General features: G+C 37.3%; 1 protein-coding gene across 1 annotated transcript in view; it reads left to right on the forward strand.

The window, feature by feature from the left end:
- The window catches only part of LOC145990436 (leukocyte elastase inhibitor-like), a 29,078-nt gene continuing 7,489 nt past the window's right edge, over positions 1 to 21,589 (forward strand). Inside the window, exons 1-3 of the mRNA XM_083126126.1 lie at positions 1 to 66; positions 12,945 to 13,158; positions 14,952 to 15,172. Of these exons, the coding sequence (XP_082982252.1) occupies positions 37 to 66; positions 12,945 to 13,158; positions 14,952 to 15,172 (465 nt within the window). The 5' untranslated portion in view covers positions 1 to 36. The remainder of the gene's footprint in view (positions 67 to 12,944; positions 13,159 to 14,951; positions 15,173 to 21,589) is intronic.

Consider the following 21,589-nt stretch of genomic DNA (forward strand, 5'->3'; position numbering starts at 1 on the left):
TGTTTCGCTGAAATTTACAAGTTATTTTCTAAGTGTATGAGGATTTTAACGAGTTTCCATGAAGAAGTAAGTAGTCTAATATCTATAAATTTTCGAATGTGTACATAACTGTAACTGTACATAACTTTATATGAATTTCCGGGCTGCATACAAGTATGTTCAGGTGTCTTTCCTTCGTTTTACCACCTGTGACATTAAAGACCTACCATTTCGTTATATTGACGATCTAATAATCACATTTCAAAAGAAATCAGCCCAAAATTTGTCACTTGCTCCGGCTTTCCTCCTCAATATATAATGAAACGTGAGACTGAGACCATAAGACAAATGCGCTCTTGTCCTTACAGCAAGTACTCCAGTAGTGTCTTATCTGTGTTACCGTGTTTACACTCAGTAAACCAACTTTTTTATATAGTATGTTCTACATTTAACTTTACTTACAGGAAATTAGTTACTAATTATATCGTATGCAAACTCTTAAAACTACCTTCTAAACCAGATTTTAAGTAAATTATTTAAAGAACTTAAAGACTGGTTTAAGGATGCCACTGATCGTTCTCCATTGCACCCTTCTGATGATCAGGGCCTCCCAGATGGCGCAGTGGTATCGTCGTTGCCTTGTAATCATGGGGTCACGGGTTCGATACCCGGCGGAGGTACATAGTGGTTCGTTGTTGATTGTTGATTTGGTGTTTTAAGTCCACTTTATGCACAGTAAGGCTAATCGGTACTGGACCTACAGTTTAAAGTGTGATCCGAACCAGTATGAGCCTCCACCGGGTTTCGAACCCGGGACCCCATGATTAACATAGTGGTTCGGATCCCCCTTTAAACTGTAGGTCCAGTCCCGATTAGCCTTACTGTGCATAAAGTGGACTTAAAACACCAAATAAATCAAAATCAATAAACCCTCTGATGATCGCGCTTACTCTTCGATTGTACGTGAAAATGGCGAGGTAACCGAAGCCAGTGGCTATTTAAACACATGTGGTGTGTGAGGGGGGGGGGCAATTATACCGCTGCAAAAGGCACTGGCAGGAGGAAACTGCTTGTTTCTTCCTGCTTCCTGTGCCACGCTTAGTTATAATCCCCCCTTTTGACCCAGTATTTCTAAAAAAAATTATCAAAGGAGGCAAGGATAGCACAATGAAGACTGACTACTAAAAATGAAGGAGAGATTTGTTCTTTTAAGTCCACTTTATGTACAGAAAGGGTAATCGGGACTGGACCTATAGTTTAAAGTGGATTCCGAACCATCATGTGGCCTCAACCGGGTATCGATTGATTACAAGGCGACGACGCTAACACTACACCGTCGGGGAGGCGACTGAGTATTTCTTTTTTTTTTTAAAAAAAAAAAGTATACGTACTATCTCGCGTTTCGGAAATCCTGGGTACGCCACTAGCCGGACGATGATTTGAGTTCTAATTTTAGTCAGTACCGTTTCAAAGTCGCAACTTTTTATAGCGGAAACATTTTTGAACCCAGCGTCTACGTCGTTTAATATCAAGTCTTTGATTAAATCACTTCCACTACACTTACTTCGACTTTTCAGTCTTGGGCGAATCCAAAATCTCAATGGATGCTTGATAGAAATAACAATTACAAAAGCTGATGCCAAAATCTCATCTTCTTCATCACCCATTTTCACGGAGTATTTCACGTGTGCTGTCACGTGGTATATAGTGACGCCGCTGTAACTCCCGGCAGGAGACCCGCCTTTATGGCAATTGCCCTCTGTTGCCGCGTTTAGCTACGAAGAAACTTGCGGTCAAACAGCCAATTAGACCTACCTCTGTCCTCCCCTTTTTAGAGAAAGAAGCGGCAACTTTAAAATCCCTCCTCCCCGAAGTAGCCATTACGGAAACATGATTTTGTCAAAATAGCCGTTCTACGCAGTGAATGGGGGCCGGTTCTCGGCCTGGCCCGGGTATAGTTGTGGATTGAGTTTGTTTTTAAGTAATTTCATGCACAGAAAGGGTAATTTGGACTGGATATATAGCTTACTGTGGGCTGCTTACCCCTATGTGCCTACACGTAGTATGGAACCTGACTTGGGACCCCTTCATTACAAAGAGACGACATTACCATTACACCATTGGGGAGGACCGAACTACTAGGAATTCGAGTAATAGGCCAGTCAACAAGGGACGATTTTGGGGTCCAATAAGGAAAAAAATCATGGAAATATTTTGTTTGAAAATATATCGCTTGGAAAGCACTTTACAGTAAAAGAGGTTATGATGAAAAACAATCTACATACAATTCTCTACAAAAAATAAGGTTCTGTGCATTTTTGTTCTAAGAAGCACGTTAGGGTGCTAGAGAAGCGAGTAATTTCACTTATTTCTCTCCACTCTATTTTGTAAGAGCGAAAGACAAGGAAACTTTCTCACAAGGTAACTTGAGGGTTTATTTCTTATAAAATACCTCTTCTAAATGTATGAGCAGCGGTAACTGAGTCCTGTCGACCTCCGTGGTGGAGTGGTTTTCACAGCAGGCTTCAATGCCAGGGGTCACGGGTTCGAATCCGGGCTAGGACATGGATGTTTGTGTATGTCCGTAATGAGAAAAACCTAGAATATTAGTAAAAAGTGATATGTGTGAAAGTTGAGAAAATGGTGAATGACGGGGAATACTACCGCATAGGAGTATTCCTTAAAAAAAAAAAAAAAGAGTCGTTAGGGCATCTGACCACCATGCGAGAGACCTGGGTTCGATCCCCGGCGGGGCAGAACGGAGATTTTTTCCACCTGTTCAAGCGGCCCCAGCACCCACACAGCGTCGTATAAAGTGGGTACCTGGAGAAAACTGGGGGTAAAGGCGGTCAGGGGCATGGTGCTGCTCACATCACCCCCACCTTCGGCCGTGCTCAAGAAAGTGTGGGGCCCTAACTACACACCTCTGCATGAGAAGGAACAAAATTGCGTGGTAGGGGGAAAACTACTGTAGCTACTAGTCGTTTACAGGCCCTTGTACTACTTCGCTCCACCCACTCGCTTTCTTCCCTTGTCTACTGCAATGCGCGGCCTTTCTCCAGAGATTCCCCGGACAGAATATAGAACAGTGTCAAGTTTTGAACAAGTTAATTTTTACAATGTTCACAGATCACTGAACGCTCTAGCCCAATTTTCTACAGCTACAAGGCCCCTTGTGGAACCTTGAAGGCGTTCACAGAATATAATGCGAAGAAACTCTGGTGGTGCAGCTTCCTTGTCTCTTGATACCATCTGTGAAAGTTTCAAAGAGTGGTTCAAAGAGGATCATAAATAGAAGGCTTTTTGGTTTTCCACATCCCTACCTCATCAGCTACAACGGGCATGGGACAGTTTGTACTCTGAATAGGTCTTGTGATTTTTTAGTAAAATATTATTTTAAATAAAAACTCTGGATCAACTGGATACAATACATCTCTGATTTTTACTTCAGAAGTGACTGATTGAGTGATTATCTCTCTTATTTCGTTCAAACTTGACATTTGACAAATACTCAACATTGAAGACATTCTAACATCATGAGCAGCCAAAGGATTGGTTTTCTTGTTTCCTGTTAATCCTGTAATTATTTACTTTATACCATCAAAACCAGGAATGATGGGTGAGAGACATTCAATAACAAAAGAACTGGAAGTCTTTGCTTATCCCTTGATATAAGAGACTTTCGTACATCGACATGCAGCTCATCTATTTTATCTGTGAACTAGTAGGCATGCCAAAAATTCACTTGTTTAGCTTTGAATCAGTCTCTTCTCTGCCATCCCCCACAACTCTTCATGGGGAACATCATGGCTCAGTCGTCATATCTGACCAGATCAGAGACCAAGACTTTTGTAATCGTGTTATTGTGGTTCGAATTGTTGTTTTAAGTCTACTTGATGCACGAATAGGCTAATCGAGACTGAACCTACAGGTCAAAATAATGGACTCCAAACCATCTAATGGGCCTCCACCGGGTGTCGAACCTGGAACTCCTCGATTAGATTGGCTTTTTATTGTTAAATAGCCCTTTTGGACAAAGTCAACAATCAACATGTTTCTTTGGAGATGCCTTGACTTTCCAACCAAACATACAGGGTGGCTCAATAAGTCACTTAACACCCTCAGTACAAGGCCACTGCGGCATGGAATGTGAAAATGGCGATGACCAATCATTGCCTGGCCAAGGGGGAACCACATTGACACCACCCACACGGTCGGCGGCCATCTTGATGTCCGCCATCTTGAATTCAACTTCAGAATTTTAAATGGGAAGGGGGTCGTGCGACATATCAAAATGGGCTAGAATTTCACGAGAAATGCAATGGTGAAGGTTTTTTCGACGTATCTTTAACCAGTAAAAAGTTATGACTGTATAATATGGGATGTAGTTTTATTATTTATGAAATGGGAACGTGTTATGTACAGACAATAATGTTATGCTTTCTTTATTATTATTATATATTTTTTTTTTAATATGGAATATACCAGGTGGTTATAATTAAAGTGACGGTGTTCAGAGTGGTACAGCACGGCTGTAATGAGAGTAGCAGTCTGAAACTTCGTAGATATGCTAATGAAGCAATGCGCTCGCGAATTATGCAAAGAAAAAAATAGTTCCAATTCTCGCCACTAGGGTAAAAAATGGCGCTGTAAGCAGTCAAAACGTGGTATAGTTACAGGGAAAAGGCAGAAAAGATCAAACACATGTCAACAATGGTTCTGGCATGGTTACAAGAACTGTTCAATATGGCCTCCAATTCAGCAACATGCTGCATTTGTAACACGGCATGGTCGACGGTTGCTCGCAGCATGTCTGGTGAAATCTGAGCGACATGACGTTGTATGCTTCAGATCAGGTAGAGACCGGACTTGTCCCTGATAGACACGATCTTTTAAATATCCCCACAGCCAGAAGTTACATGGATTAAGGTCGGGGGATCTGGAAGGCCATGCATATGGAAACTGCCTAGAGATGATGCGGTCATTAGTGAAGTTTTCTCGCAGCAAATCTTTCACGGTGCGAGCGACATGTGATGTTGCCCACCTTGCATGAAAATGGTGGTGTGTTCAAAGTTCCGTTCTTGCAAAGCTGCAATCACGTGTTGCACAAGGAGGTCCCTATAACGTGCATATGTCACTGTACACCTAACAGGCCCTCGAGGTGTCATCTCCTCAAAGAAAAACGGACCAAGAATGAAGGAGCTAGTGAACCCACACCAAGCAGTCACGTAAACTGAGTGCAATGGTTGTTCCTGCACAACATGTGGACGAGTGGAACCCCATATGCGACAGTTCTGAGTATTCACTGCACCGTCCAGAGTAAAATGCGCCTCGTCAGTCCACAGAATATTCCCCGGCCACATGTCATCCACTTCCATGCGTGCCAAAAACCGATGTGCAAACTCACGGCGTTGTGGAATATCTTGGGGTTTCAATTGGTGCACAGTTTGAATCTTGTAGGGATACCAGTGTAAAATGCAGCGCAAAACCTTGCGAACCGTTGACCAGGGGAGTGACAATTCACGTGCAACAGCTCTAGCACTGGTTGCAGAAGTTGAGGTATGTGCTGCACGGTCAGCTACAGCTAAAGCAACTTCGTCCACAACTTCCACGGGGATGAGCCGCCTTCCTCTCCCTGGTGCAACACCCAATTCACCTGTTTCCTCGAATTCCTTCATCATCTTCAGCCCATTAATTGACATGGGCTCTCTTCTCAGCCCTTTCTGTTGGCGATATTTCTGCAGTGCAGCGTTGCTATTGCTCCCATTCTGGTAAAACAACTTCACTAGCAGTGCACGGTCTTTCTTCGCAATAGCCATTGCTTTTTACACCGAAAAATTCAAATTTTTAATGTTTTTTTATATTTTTTTTTATAAAATATTTATTGGTTGTGGACAAAATCCATGCACCAGTTAACAATTTATCAATTGGTATTATATACATGTATGCACATAATATTTACTCACAATTATTCCTTTCATAATAAATAGTTTCCAAATTTCATTACACTTTTACAGAATTATACGTGTCCCACTTAAAAGTGGTACGCCTAACATTCATTCTGGCGTTCACAAATAAATGGGTGGAATCAGATTAATGTAGTTGCCTACACTGAAATATCGCATTACTTGAAGTCACACGTAATTGTTGAGTTGCGTTCGACAGTTTAAAAGTGATTGTTTGCGGAGATTGTTGTGCAAAAGTTTGCGGAGAAATGGTGCAGTTTGCAATTGAACACCGGATAGATATTGTTGAATTTTACATAAAGACAGGGTCCATTAAAGAGACTAAAGAAATGTTTGTGGCGAAATACGTCGGTATGAAGCCTCCCACAACCAATGCAATTCAAAAGATCTATAACAAATGGAGGACTACAGGATCCGTTAGTAATGTTTTGAAGAAGAAGCGTCCCACAGTGAAGACCCCCCGGTGGTAATGGACAGAATTCGCAGTAACATATTGTGAAGCCCCAAGAAATCGATACGAAGATTATCTCAACAAGTTGGTGTATCCCGCACAACATGCCATGGTGTACTAAAAGAGCTCCATTTCCGACCATTTCGTGTGACCGTAGTGCATGAATTGAAAGAACCAGACAAAGCTAAACTAGTTACTTATTGCAACTGGATGTTATCTTCGATTGCTGATGGTTACTTGGATCCTATGCTCTTCTTCATGACAGATGAAGCTTGGTTTCATCTTTCTGGTTACATCAACTCACAGAATTGTAGATTTTGGTCACAGGATAACCAACGCGTCGTGCATGAGGAACCTCTTCACCCAGAGAAGATAGGCGTTTGGTGTGCAGTGTCGGGAACACGCATTATCGGACCAATTTTCTTTGAAGAGACTATCAACAGCGAAAGATATCTGCAGATATTTGAGTCGTTCTATGCACAGTTAACAGAAAATGAAAAAAGACACGGCGTCTTTCAACAAGATGGTGCCCACACCTCCAACCAGAGTATGGCCCGTATAAGTGAAGTGTTTCCCGAAAACAGGCTTGTCAGAAAAAACCTTTGGCCTCCGCGATCGCCGGACTTAACATCTTGTGATTTTTATTTATGGGGAGCTCTGAAAGGAAAAGTGTACCCTAATAACCCTAATACGATAGACCAACTGAAAGAGAACATCACAAACAAGATAAATAACATCTCCCCGGAAGAATTACGACGTGTTTCTCAGAACATTGTACTGCAAGCGCAGCGATGCCTGGATGCTGGTGGATGGCACTTTCAGGATTTGTTATAAACCAGACAGTTTTACACAGTAAGTGTACCTAACCTAACATAAGATGTGAAAATGTAATTATATGATGACACATGTCTTGAAACTCTGCAGTATTTACATATGAAAAAACAATTCAACTAGTATGAAAAGCAGTCGTCAGTGAGTCGTACCACTTTTAAGTGGGACACCCGATATTACACTTATTAAGATATTTTGTAAGAATATAGATTACCGAGGATGAAGGTGAAGTCAGTAAACAAGGCAGTGTCAGTGGCGTTTGATGTCCACTCCTGTACAATTCCTGTAAAAATGGATCTCTGTAAGTTTCATAAAGTTTGCATTGAAATATAATGTGGTTTGGAGTTGCAGTATATTCATTGCACAAACAAACTGGTGAAGTCACTAAATTCTTCTTGTAAAGGTGAGCTGCGGCGATAGTGTGATTTAACCTGCAGCGCATTATAGTTGTGAGGGAACTCAGGCAGAGTTGAATCTGTTTAAACCAACATTCCTTTGGAATTCTTTCTTGTATAGAATAGTAGGCCTTACCGCATTGAGTGCCAGTATTTGTCCACAAGCTTTGCCAGTCAGTAAATAGTATTTTTCTAATGTGTGATTCCAAAACTACGGACGGAATCTTTATTGAAAGCGGCCGTTGGATTGTTTGATTCGCTCCATATTTTGCCAAAGTATCTGCTATATTGTTCCCTTCTATTAAAGAATGTCCAGGTGTCCAAATAAAGTTGATATCATATCCCAATCTCGTTAATTTCAGTGTGAGTATTCTTATGTTAACAATGTACCATTCCGTATGACTTGACCATGATGCAAACTGTAAAGAATTTAGCACAGAGGCGGAATCGGTTGCAATTAGAACAGAATTTAACTTCTTCTTTTGTACATAAAGCAATGCCTGTCGTATTGCAAAAGCTTCTGCAGTGTAAATGAACAGATACGATGGCAAAGGAAAAATTTTGAATTCTGCAGAATTATCACAGTAAAATGCTGCTCCTGTTTTTCCAGACGTTGATTTTGAAGCATCTGTATATATGTGATATTCACATTGTAATTTTGAATGTATATATGTAGTCTTGATATATATTATTTGAAATTGTAGGGATTGTCGTCCTGAAAACTCTACCTGGGTAGGCAGGAAAATGAATCCTCATGGGAGATATCATATTCAAGTAGTCTGTCATGAAGCATGGTGCATTAGGTAAACGAATAATATTAGCTTGAAATTTATTAATGTCCTTATAAGCATAATATAGTATAGGTAATCTGGATTTATATTTTGCTGTACGTCTGTTGAGCATCAAAGAGTCTAACAATTGAAGTTTTGGTATGATCGGAGATGTCGTGTTGGCAATTTTCTTAAGTAAAAATTTGCTCGCAAGATATTTAACTCTAAGTTTGTATGGTGGATCTCCCACTTCTACGAAAGTTGCTTGTTTTGGAGTTCCTTTCCAAAGGCCATAAATCCTGGATAAACTGCTATATTGGATAGAAGATAGCGTGTTAAAAGCCCAACTTAAATTATCATTGTACATAAAGGAACCATACTCTAGTCTTGAGTTTAGCATCTGTTTATGGATCTGATGTAATAATTTAGGATCAGCACCCCACTTTTTCTTAACTGTCAACATTTTTATTATGTTAAACACTTGAGATCCCTTACATTGTGCCAGTTGTACTTGTGACTTCCATTTAAGTTTTCATCTAATATAAGTCCCAAAAATTTATGACTTCTTTGTTGACTAATAGTTTTTCCGTTTATATTTATTGATATGCATGAATGAGATCTCTTCTTATTAAAAACTACCACCGAAGACTTATCTGGATTTACTTCAATTCCATTGATATCACACCATGATGATAATTCATCCAGAGATTTTTGAATTTTTTGAGCCCCTTCTTGAATATTTTTACTACTAGTGTATATAACAATATCATCTGCATATTGTAATAGACCAGTGTGTTGAAGAATTTTTGAGCCTAAATCTGCGGTGTACATATTAAATATCATGGGACTCAGAACTGCGCCTTGTGGTAGACCTTTATGTGTATAACGTGCGGTGGATAACTGTCCTCAATATCGAATGTACAACTTACGTGCCAATAATAATCCAAGAATACTTTTTATAAAATTACGTGGAACGTTCATTTTCTCCAATTTTTGTAACAGTATATTTGGAAGGACAGAATCATAGGCGCTACTTAGATCGAGAAAAACTACGATACAAAATTCCCGCCGTATGAAAGATAGCCATATATATAAAATTAGTGTCGCTAATACATCTACTGTTCCAGTTCCTTTCCTAAATCCCATCTGATGTTTCGGTAATTTCTGATTATATTCGACCCACCATGTGAGTCTGTTCAGTATTAAATGTTCATATAATTTAGCAAGGCATGATGGCATTGCAATAGGTCTATAGTTCGTATGTATTCCTGATTGTTTACCTGGTTTTAATATGGGTATTATCACCACTTCTTTCCACTGTGATGGAATTTCTCCACTATTCCATATTGAATTGTATGTATTTAGTAAAATTTCATATCCAATCAAAGGCCAGTGTTGAATTTCGTGTGTAATACCATCTAAACCCGGAGACGTTTTCTTTCGTTTATGAACAACATATTCTAATTCATCCATAGTGAATAGCGATTCTAACGTGGATGTTTCTGGATATTTCATAGAGTTTAACAATTGACAAAGATTAGTTTCAACCGCATCTGGTGTCAACTTGCGGTGAAATTCTTTTATCCAGGCTGAATTGATATCTCCTCCAAAATAATGACAAGTATTATTATTGGACATACTTCTTATTATTTTCCAAGTCACTGAAATAGAAGAATCTTTAGTTAATGTAGAGCAAAATGACTTCCAAAAGTATGATTTTGATTTCTTTAGGAACCTCTGACTTTTTGCTGCAATTTCTTTATATCTAATAAAATGATTGATGGTAGGATTCTCCTTATAATTTATGTATGCTTTTTGTCGTTCGTTTACCCATTTCTGGCAATCCGTTGTCCACCACGGAGTCACTTTTCTTCTAGATCCAAAATTAGATACTGTTGCATTTATTTGTTCTTGTCGAATGAGAGACACCAATGTGTCATACGATACTTCTTGTTTCAACAATTCATTCTTTATTCATTGTTTACATTTCCGGAGAATTTCTGCCATTCAACCCTTCTTGATATATATTGACTATTGTTTTGTTCAGGGCGCATAGTAAACCACGTTATATTTTTATTATGTTGAAAGGTTATCATAATTGGCATGTGATTACTGTTGTAACACTTCTCTAATACACTCCAATGGATTTTTGAAGCTATATCATTTGAGGTAATAGTTATGTCTGGAGCACTCGGCTGTTCATTAGGTCTTGAGATTATTGTAGGTGTTCCGTCATTGAGTAATACAGCTGAGGAATCTTGCAAGTAATTATACAAATCTTTACCTGATCGATCAGTTAGCCCCACATAGGGTGGTGTGCATTAATGTCCCCTGCCAGCACAAAAGAAGCTGCCCAACGATATTCTGCCACACTGTAACAGGGAGGTGCACTGTGGGAGGGCAGTAAATTGATACATAAGACGTATCAGCAATCCGAACACCTGTAATCTGAATTTGACTGTTTATATTTTGAAACAAAATAATGTCATACTGTATATTTATTTTAACACCTATAGCTGAACCACCGTATCCATCTAAACGATCATCTCTTATCCAATTGTAACCTTTAAACTTCAATGTTGAGTCAGTTTTCAACCACGTTTCTTGTATAAGAAGGACATCTGCAGAAAAATTAGATAAAATATGTTGTAAATTATGTCTATTAGGAATTAAACTTCGTATATTCCATTGTAATAATTTCAAGACTTTGTCTGGCATGCTGGTTGTTGAAATAAGTATTGCAAAATACTTGTAGCAATGCAAGTCCAGTCCTGGTTAACGTTCAATGTCGAAGTCCCTTCTAGGTTACACAATTGTTCTATAAATTATGAAAAATTATTTAGGAATTTTGTAGAATTTTGTTCTTGTGCTCGATTTGGCTGGATAGCTTGAGCCGCCTCTGCAAGAACAAATAATTTATTTTGTTGGCATGTTGTCGACAAATCCGGAGCATTGTCTTTTCGAGATCCTGACAAAGAATAATCAGGGTTTGTCATTCTCTTTTTATATTCATTTTGTCCAAATGGTTTCAATGTTTGAGAAGATTTCTGGCGTTTTCCTCGAGAAGACTCAGTCTCTTCCAAATATTTTCCAGCTTTCTTTGAACTGTTAAATGGCCTTTTATTAGATACACTGTATTGATCTTGTATTATATTATTATGATATGAGGTGCTACTCGAATTGTTAGATATCGAAGCATATGTAAATGGCATTACTGTCTTTTCTATTTCCTGAACATGGCCAGTAGATATCTGTTCATATCCATACATATAGTTAATTTTTGGGACTTTCTTCATAGCTTCGTTAAACGTAACATTCTGAACTGTCATAATTTTGATTATTTCCTTTTGGCGTTGTTTTTCAGGACAGTTTTTGTCAATTGCAGTGTGCTCCTGATTACAATGGAAACACTTGATCTTATTTGTGCAAGAGGACGATTCGTGATTCTCACCACAGCGTTTGCATTTTAATTTACTTTTGCAATTAGCCCTGAAGTGCCCATAATAAAAACAATTAGTGCACTGTTTAATCAAGGGAATGTACCTATCAATATCAAACTTTTTGTAAAACAGTGTGACATATTGTGGTAAGGATTGCGAGTCGAATGTTACAATTACCGTTCGAGTTGGAACAGCAACGCGAGTACCCTCCTCTTACTTATACTTCACAATGCGTTTTATCTTTATTACTTTGGCTGTTGATGAATTTATATTTTGCAAAATTTCATCTTCACTTATTGACTGATGTACATCTTTCATAATTCCCATTCTTCGTACTCGGTGTGATGGAACAAAACCTTCCCAATTATTCTGTAACAGTAATGGATTCGAAAGGAAATCATTTGCATAATTAGATGTCGTAAATGTAAGTCTAGCTAGATTTTTCCCAAGGCTATCTATCTCTTTCAAACCTCTAATATTTTCTTTGCTAACTATTTGGCCTAATTTTAAAATGTGAAGTTGACCAATGTTTCCTTTGCCATTTCCACCTGAGGCATCCTGATGTTTAGATTTCACAAATATTTCATACGGACCTAAATGATTACTTCTGTCCTTCAATACCTGTTGCTCATAAACTTTTTTGGAACTTGATTTACTAATTTGTTGGGTGTAATCTATATTATTACACTGAGAATTCAACTTATTAACTACAGAAGTTATGATTTCCACGTTGCTGGAAAGTTCCATGGCACTAATGTCCGTGTCCATGTTGGATTCAGCTGGTTTTGTACCAGCAAATTTGGCTTTACAGCGTTTAGATTTTTTCATGAATTAATGTTCACATTGTCGCACATATATTTAGAACGACACTAATACTCAAACAGTAAACTATAAAGTCTCAAATTCTAACTTAGAACACAAAATTATCTTTGCAACAAATCACTTACACAATCACATCTGTCATGCCGCGTTTCTGGAGCTTTTATACATATTTCATTCATTAATAATAATAAAAAAATACATGCATAAATTGTCAGTTTCTATAGGAACACACGGTGAGGCTCATTTAGATAGTCTAGTGTTGAACTTAATTGTTTTGCATTTGTTTCCAGGACAATGAATCGAAAAACGTTTTGCAAATAGCTAACTCAATTTTCCAAGACAAGACCTTCACACCTCTGGACTCCTTCACTCAGTCCCTAAGAGCAATTTACAATTCTTCGGTAGAGACCGTGGACTTCCGTGATCTTCTCAAGGCAGTATCAGCAATCAACGGCTGGGCAGATAAGCACACCAATGGCCTCATCAAGGAAATTGTCTCCACAAGTAAGGAATACTTAAAACTACTTTTTACCTCAATAGATTCGAAGCCTGTGGACATTTTTGATATAGGTCTATTTGGAGGATCCTAAAAGGACCTTATCAGAGCCAAAGGGCGCACGACTTAGGGAGCAAACTTATACCATCCATATGTTTTTTTACTATCCAAAAACCTATCTTGCCACTACCAGTGGGGAGAATTTAGCGAGCGTTCTATATCTTTACGACACGGAAATGAGTTTTCCACAAAATCAGAATGTATATATGAATTTGTTAACAAAAGAAAATAAGAAGTCTCGGCAATTTGTTGAAACATGTCAACAGACTGTAAAAAAAATTATTAAAAACTGTTTTGAGTGCAAGTCTTAGTCCGCAAGCAATATTAAACGTAAATCTTAATAAAGTGTTAAATGAATATAACAGGCACAATTGAATGAATCGTTGTGAAATGAACTCTAATAACAGAAATAAGAAATAATTCTAATAATGATTCCAAATTGTTGCAAAAAGTGTTCATACATGTAAAGTTTATTTAGATCTTCCTTGCTATATTTCATTGTGATCAGTTCTGGCTGATGGTGTTGATATTTCGAATATAGTTCTCAGGATTCTTTGAACATTTTGACATTATTAGCTCGTTAGACGTACACACGCATTGGTTGTTGCCCCGGTTGGTGTCCTGCATCATTTTAGATGATGCACTTAAACGTTTGGTCTGAGCTACAGAGGTTATGTAGCTCAGACGAAACGTTTAAGTGCATCATCAGAAAAGATTCATTCGGGTGCATTAAAATGCATCAAGGTGCATCAAAATGCTTCAAGGTGTATCAAAGCGCATCAACTTATGCATTAAAGTGCATCTCGACTGAAATAAATCCTCACTTGAATCAAATGATGCACTTTGGTGTTTCTTTCACGACATCCAAAAACTCACCCAAATGCATCATATATGAATCAGATTATTTGAAGAAGCCATAAAACACACTTTACGCATCAATCGATGCATTCTGGTGCGTCAATCCCTATGATGCATTTAGTTCTCTGAGTGAAGGTGGATTCATACGGGTTGGTTAAAGCTTAGAGGGCACAGCCTTTTCCATAATTTATTTTACTCATATATTTTCTAAATGCATTAACAAAAATAGTGACACATTTCTTCTTAAACTGATAATCTGAGAGTTCTATAAATCTCAAATTTCCAGGTTAACAAATTAAACATTCATCAACGAAGTCTTTGTGTTTTAAAGACTAAAGTTAAGTTTTCACTAAATAAAGTTAATTAAACATAAGCAAACTGGGTTATAAAAAATATCCAAATGTAACAATGAGTTCTAAAGTGTGTTCTCTTTGTCTGTGCTTTGTTCTAAACAGCTTGATATTTATTAAAGAGCGGGGTTCAGCCTGCAGCTGTTCTGCCACCCAACACCAATAAATACATATAAATACATGTACTACATACTAAAGACATGTAAATAAAACTAAAAAAAAGAAACAACATTCGTAAAAATAAAAGTGAGAGCCAAGGCTCACTTATACAACAAAATTACACAAATTTAAAACTCAAATTAATAAACACGATTATGCTTGGTATGATAAAAAAGAACAGAAAAATGTACACGAGCAAAATAAAAATATAGTCAATGATTGGCGACGTGTGAGGGTAGAGGTAAAGAGCCAGAATAGGATAGTTGTTTTATCAAGATATAATAATTATGTATTGTGAATTATATATATTTTATGTATGAAATGATTACATCAGATTTGCATTAATCTGTAATGCCGCTTATGCTACTTTTCAGAAACAGTATCGCCTGGAACTAAGCTGGTGTTGGCGAATGCAGTGTTCTTCAAGGGAGTGTGGAAGCACCCTTTCATTGCAGAGGCTACCACGGAGGAGAACTTCTACCCTCACGGCCACGACAAGGAGGCAGTTTCTGTTCCAATGATGAAGCAGCAGGCAAAGCTCTTGTATGCCGACGTGAAGCACTTGAAGTCCCAGGCATTGGTTTTGCCTTACGACGTAAGTCTCTTTTACAATTCTTATACTTGTGACGATTTTATCACATAATTACCCCTTAATTCTATGTTCACATCTGATTCAGTTTCGGCGTTTAAAGAAGGAACCGACAGACCAACCACGAGGTTGAAAGGATGGGTTAACGAGATTTTGAAAGATTTTTTACTACGTCTGCGTTTTCTTTATCACTGAAAATTATAGTTAGTGGTCTTATGATTTACCTGAGATTTCTATATCCAGGAAATTGTGGCTTAAAGTTAATACATTCTTTTGCTCTTCGTAGAATGTCTTAAATCTACATCTTGAAAACTATTTTAAGATGGAAACACTTCAGGTGGAAGGAGCCGAAAAGTCAAAAATAGCGCGAGGGCGAGTGGTCGCTTATCGGACAAGACTTAAACAATCTTTTGGTCTTCTTACGTCAGACTAAATGCTTTCGTTGACATGTTAGGCTTTTTAGGTTTAGTTGTCTGAGAATATATGCACTCAATTTTCGGGGCTTACCGTGCTTGACCAAAAATGTAATATTTGCTATTTATTCAAGCCTAACCTAACAATGAGGGCATTTCGCACTTACGTCAGAAGACGACCAAAAAGTTGTTTGGGTTTCGTGCGATCAGTTATACTCTAGCGCGAGAGGGTGTTCGAAGGGACGCGCGCATTTAACTTTGTTTCGTGTCATTGTCTCCATACTTGTTAGTTTGTTTTGAAGTGCATGGCTGGTGATTGAAATATATATGGCATAGTGATACGTTGAGTGAAGTGAGGTGGATTGTGTATTGGAAGGAGTGTAGTTGTTGCTGTGCGAGAAGTTAACATATTGCATAGAATAGAATCTAATCGCTTTGATTTAGCGATATACTTTCGAATAGTTATATAAGAATTATCTTGTAATCACGGGGTCTTGGGTTCGATTACTGATACATATTCATTTTAGCAGGCAGAGATTTGTATTTTTTAACTGTAGGTTCAGGATCCAGTTTCAATAATATAGTCTATTTGACAGTGGTGGGACCAGAAAAGAGTTGGCAAGAGTGGAAGAGGCAAAATTGAGGCGAGAATATTTTCTGAATTCTGAGATACCCCTGAATACAATACCATACGAAAATCTTAAATTAAAATGATCGCCCCCTACACACACAGTCCTTGGTGCTGTCACTGTTATCTGAACATAAAGCAAATCAACTTTGTCAGTAATATACCTGCCAAAATTTGATAATTTTCCCACAACTATCTCTACGAACCAAAGCGTGTAGTGTCTCAAAGGTTTAGGTAAGTCCACTTTTCATAATTTTGGTGAACCCCCAGGAAAATTATGCACGAGCCGCGCCTGCAAGGGACACAATTATGAGGCCACAGATGACAAACTACAGCAACTAGACACACTTCACAGTGTTGGTTTAATAAAAGAACATGTACAGTTTATTCCGAGAAGTTTTATTGTACTTCTCACTCGGACGAACACAAGTGCTACAATTCATTCATTCATTCCTTTATTTGGAACCTAACAGCTTTTATGCCGTTTTTTGTCCATAACAATACACATATAAAATGTACACAATTGTTTTACATTAAAATTATCAGTCCATACCCCCTATTTTACAGATATTAGTTTTTTTTTTTTTTAAGAACACTTTGCCTTTTACAATTGTATGTTACACTTCCTTAAAAATGATAACAAACTATACCCAATTCTCACATCTGGATTAACAACTAAACTTAACAAATTTGTTGGAAACTGAACCTTTAGATTATTTAAAGTTTTATACAAGATATTTCTCTCTCTATTATATTTTGAGCATTCCAGTATTATATGTTGTGCATCTGCACTTTCCCAGCCACATTCACATTTCTTATTATTCGTTATTCCAATTTTGGATAAATGTTGCCTTGTACACAAATGCCCCGTTCTCAGTCTATTAATTAATACAATTACATTTCTTGTAGCACTTACATGATGAAACCATGGTTTTTGTGTTTTGAATTCAGCAAATGGTCTGTATGATTCTCCAACTGTTGTAAGTTCATTTCGACACCAATCAAACCATTCATTCAGAATTTTCTTCTTTACTCTAGGGAGAAGATCCGTATAGTATAATGATAAGCTCGTAATATTTGGAAGACGCACTGCTTTCTTTGCACATTCATCTACATGAGAATTACCTGTAATATTACTATGAGCTTTAACCCAAGAAAACTCAATGGTTTTTCCAGATTTTTGTATTGTTTGAACTAATTGTATGCAATTTATAATATAAGGGGATAATTTGTAAAGACTCTTGTAAGAAGATTTAAGAGCCTGTAATACACTTTGCGAGTCAGTAAGTATTAAGAACTTTTGTAAATTTAATTTTTGGACATATATTAAAGCTTGGTAAATTGCGTAAGATTCTGCTGTAAATATTGAACAGTCTTGTGGAAGCCGAAATAATAGGTCTGTTTTATGTTGTGGATCGTACACTGCACATCCAACTCCTGACTCACTTTTAGATCCATCTGTGTATATGAAATAAAAACTTGGCCATTGAGTAAAATATTCCGATATGTGCGAATAACGAGGGAAACGAATATTATCCAGAGACTGTTGAGGATAATCTAATAAAAAAACAGGCCGTGAACGCATCTGTAGAACATCCTGGTATTCTTGACAAAACGAATTATACAATTCTATCCACATAGCAGATTTTCTGTTTGTTATTTTTCCCGTTTCATATAAGTGTATCATATTTGTTAGTATATTGTTGAAAGGATGCTCACAATATGATTTCACTTTGAAGAGCATATTTGCTGCTAACATCTTCTGTCTACATGAAATGGAACATTCACCCGCTTCCATGTATACTACTACGTTTGGAGTGCTGTTCATAAAGCCTAAACATCTTCTCAAGAATTTCCTCTGTATGACATCAATGGAATTCAATTTTCCTTCTGTCAAGTTACACATTGCCAGTAGAGAATAATCTATCATAGGCTGAAAATAATTCTTGTAAAATAAAAGCATAACTCGAGGATGACATCCCCACTGAGTATTTGCTATTGCTTTGAACAAATTAAACACTTTTTCTGATTTGACTTGTATTGCTTTAATTTGGTCATTCCAAGTTAGTTTTTCATCCAAGATGACACCTAAATATTTTACTCTGGATGTAATGGGAATTCTTGTTTTTCGGGACATTGAGTGAACTATTGGAGGTGTTCCCTTTTTACTAAAAATTGTAATATTAGATTTTTCCATTGAAATGGAGAGTTTTTTACTTTCAAGCCACTTTTGCACTTCCAATATTTGTTCCTCTAAAACAGGAAAATCAGTATGAATTTGTGTCGTGGACATATAGATACAGATATCATCCGCATATTGAAGATAATTGACTGTTGGAATTAATTTCCTTTTCATCCCGATCATATATATGTTGAATAACAAAGGACTTAAAGGACTTCCTTGAGGTAACCCTTTGCAGGCTGAATACGGTCCTCTACTTTCACTGAAAAAGTGGAAATATACAGATCTTTTAGTGAGTAACTTCCATAGTATCAAAACATAGTTGTGAGGTATTTTTAGCTGTTGTATTGTTTGGATTAGGATATTAATATCTACATTATCATAAGCTGCGCTTACATCTAAGAATGCAGCTAGTACAATTCTGTTTCTTTTCAGTGAGTCGAAAATATACGAGGAAAGAGTGATTAATCCGTCTTGGCATCCTAATCCCTTTCGAAATCCTATTTGTTCGAACTGAAATATGTTTTGGCTTTCTAAAAACCATTCTATTCTTTTTTGTATCAGTTTCTCAAATATCTTTCCTATAACTGACGTCAAAGCTATAGGTCTATATGATTTACCTACTTGAGGGTCCTTGCCTGTTTTTAAAATTGGAATAATCAACTGTTTGGACCAATCTTCTGGTACTTTTCCATTATTTAAGAATTTATTAAAAATTGTGCACATCGCCGTTAACGCTACATCTGGAAGGTGATTAATCATAGAATAAGTAATTCCATCCATCCCTGGAGCAGATTCTTTACTGTTGCCGATGATTTCATACATTTCCTCTTTTGAAATTGGAGTTGCAAAACCTTTCGCCGAACGTAGTTTTGATGTGTAACTACATAATTCATTTGGTGTTTCAATTACTCCGTCTGACACTGTAGGTATGAGTTTCTGAATAAATTCAGTCTTCCAATTTGATTTCAAAGGGACCACATTTGCTGTACGAGGATTTTTGAGCGACCTAAACTTATTCCACACATATCCTAATTTCATGCTTGGGTGTAAATTTTCACAAAATAATTTCCATGATTTTCTTTTTGCTTTTATGCATAATCTCTTTGATTTGGCCACAGAGCGTCTGAATGCTATCCAGTTCTCCGGATTTGGTTGACGTGAGTATATTCTTGCTAATTCGACTCTATGTAGTTTTGCTTCAGCACACTCCTCTGTCCACCAGTATATCTTTGGGAAGTGTTGCTGACTACTTTTTATCACCCTGGGACAACTCAAGTCCATCGCAGCCGAAATGATTTTTACAAACTCCTCATATGTAATATTATCAGGTTTTAATCCATCATTCTCTGAGAAATAAATATTTACAAGTTTAGTATAATTAGACCAATTAGCTTTGAATACTTTCCATTTGCGAATAGTTAATATTCTTTCGTTTGTTGTATGGCAAAAAGCCAGATAAAAATAACATGGATAATGATCGCTTGTTCTCAAGTCCACATCGGCCTTCCATGTAAAGTCTGCACAATACTTTTCTGAAATTAATGTTAAGTCTATAGATGACGGATTACTTCCATTTCTAGGCATATGAGTAGGTGAACCATCATTTATTATAGTTAACTGTTCCGCCTCCATCCATTCAACAAGAGTTCGACCCAACTTATCTGCTGCTTGTCGACCCCACAATGGGTGGTGGCAATTGAAATCTCCAGTTATGATTAATGGAGTCTTGAATGAACTAATCATAGACCTTAAATGTTTCACTGCAATTTTTTGCGATGTATAGGAAGATGGTATATAGATCGAGATAACGGTAAATATTTTATTCAAAATTTGCACTTGTACTCCCACTACTTCCACCCGATATTCTCGAAGAATCACTAAATTGGGATTAAATGATATGGGTTTGAATGCCAGACTTTCATGTACAAATATACCCACTCCTTTTCCGCCTTTTTGATTAATTACTGCGTGATAATTTTTTATTTCAATTGAAACTCTTCCATCCCCCCATACTTCACATACACATATAATGAGAGAATGATGCTCTTCTATCAGTTTCATGAGTTCAAGTTTTCTTGAAGGAAATGAGCATAAATTCCATTGCACAAACAAAAACATATTTTGCATGTAATAACTTACTGATTATTATATTTAATGTTGAGCATCTTCATATGATTCAAGCTCTTCAATAAGTTTTAATAACTGTGAAGTTATATTTGCACAATCGACTAGAATATTTTTAATTCTCTGAAGATTATCATCCACAGTTATGTTCGACGTTAGTTTTGCCATAACTTGTAACAAACTAATCATTATTTGCTTTTGAGAGTCATATTGTGGGATGCTAGTCCGTAATTTTCGTTTTTCCGTTGTTGTCACTGACGTTGGACTGCTTTGGGAATTTAGTAAAATATAATCTGGTCTTTCTTGTTCGTTTTGGGTTTGAGGATTGTCACACGACTTTAGATTTTGCATACCTTTATTTTTCATAACTTCTTTAGTTTTAAATATCTTCCCAAGTCTTCGATCAGCATAACTATTGTTCATGTTGTAAAGATGAGGTTGAGAAGATTTCCACGAATATAAGTTTCTTGATGTCCCTGATTCCTCATCTCTTAGAGTGGCCAGTACCTCATATCTGTTACCTGTTGTAATTGCTGAACTTGGAGCTTGTACAAAGGAAGACTCTGCTTTAGTTGTTTTTAACTCTGGGAAATCTTGTAGTATGTTTGCATAAGAATAATCGTCTCTTTCGGTCATAAATGAACTACTAGAACTAACTTTTCTCTTTGCTTCTTGATATGAACAGCCCTCATATGCTATCACCTTCTGAATTTCTCTTTCCTCTTCCCACTTACTGCACGACCTCTCAGTTGCAAGATGATTTCCTGAGCAATTTATGCATTTAGGTACTGCAGCACATATATCATCATGTTCATAATCACCGCACCTTGGACATATTGCTTTGGACTTACAAACATCCATTGTGTGAGAGAAACGGAAACATTTCCTGCACTGCATCACAGATTTTATTTTAGGTTGTACCTGAAATATGTTACTGAGTAGCTTTACATGCGAGGGCAACCTTTGTGATTGAAACGTTACACTGATCAATTTGGTCGGTTTGAACTCAAATTCCCCATTTTCTTGATAAATCTTTTTTTTCATTCTTTCCATTTTGATTATTGGAATATTTC

This window comes from Lepisma saccharinum, chromosome 7, assembly GCF_977018435.1.
Source record: "Lepisma saccharinum chromosome 7, izLepSacc3.1, whole genome shotgun sequence".
Taxonomy (NCBI): domain Eukaryota; kingdom Metazoa; phylum Arthropoda; class Insecta; order Zygentoma; family Lepismatidae; genus Lepisma; species Lepisma saccharinum.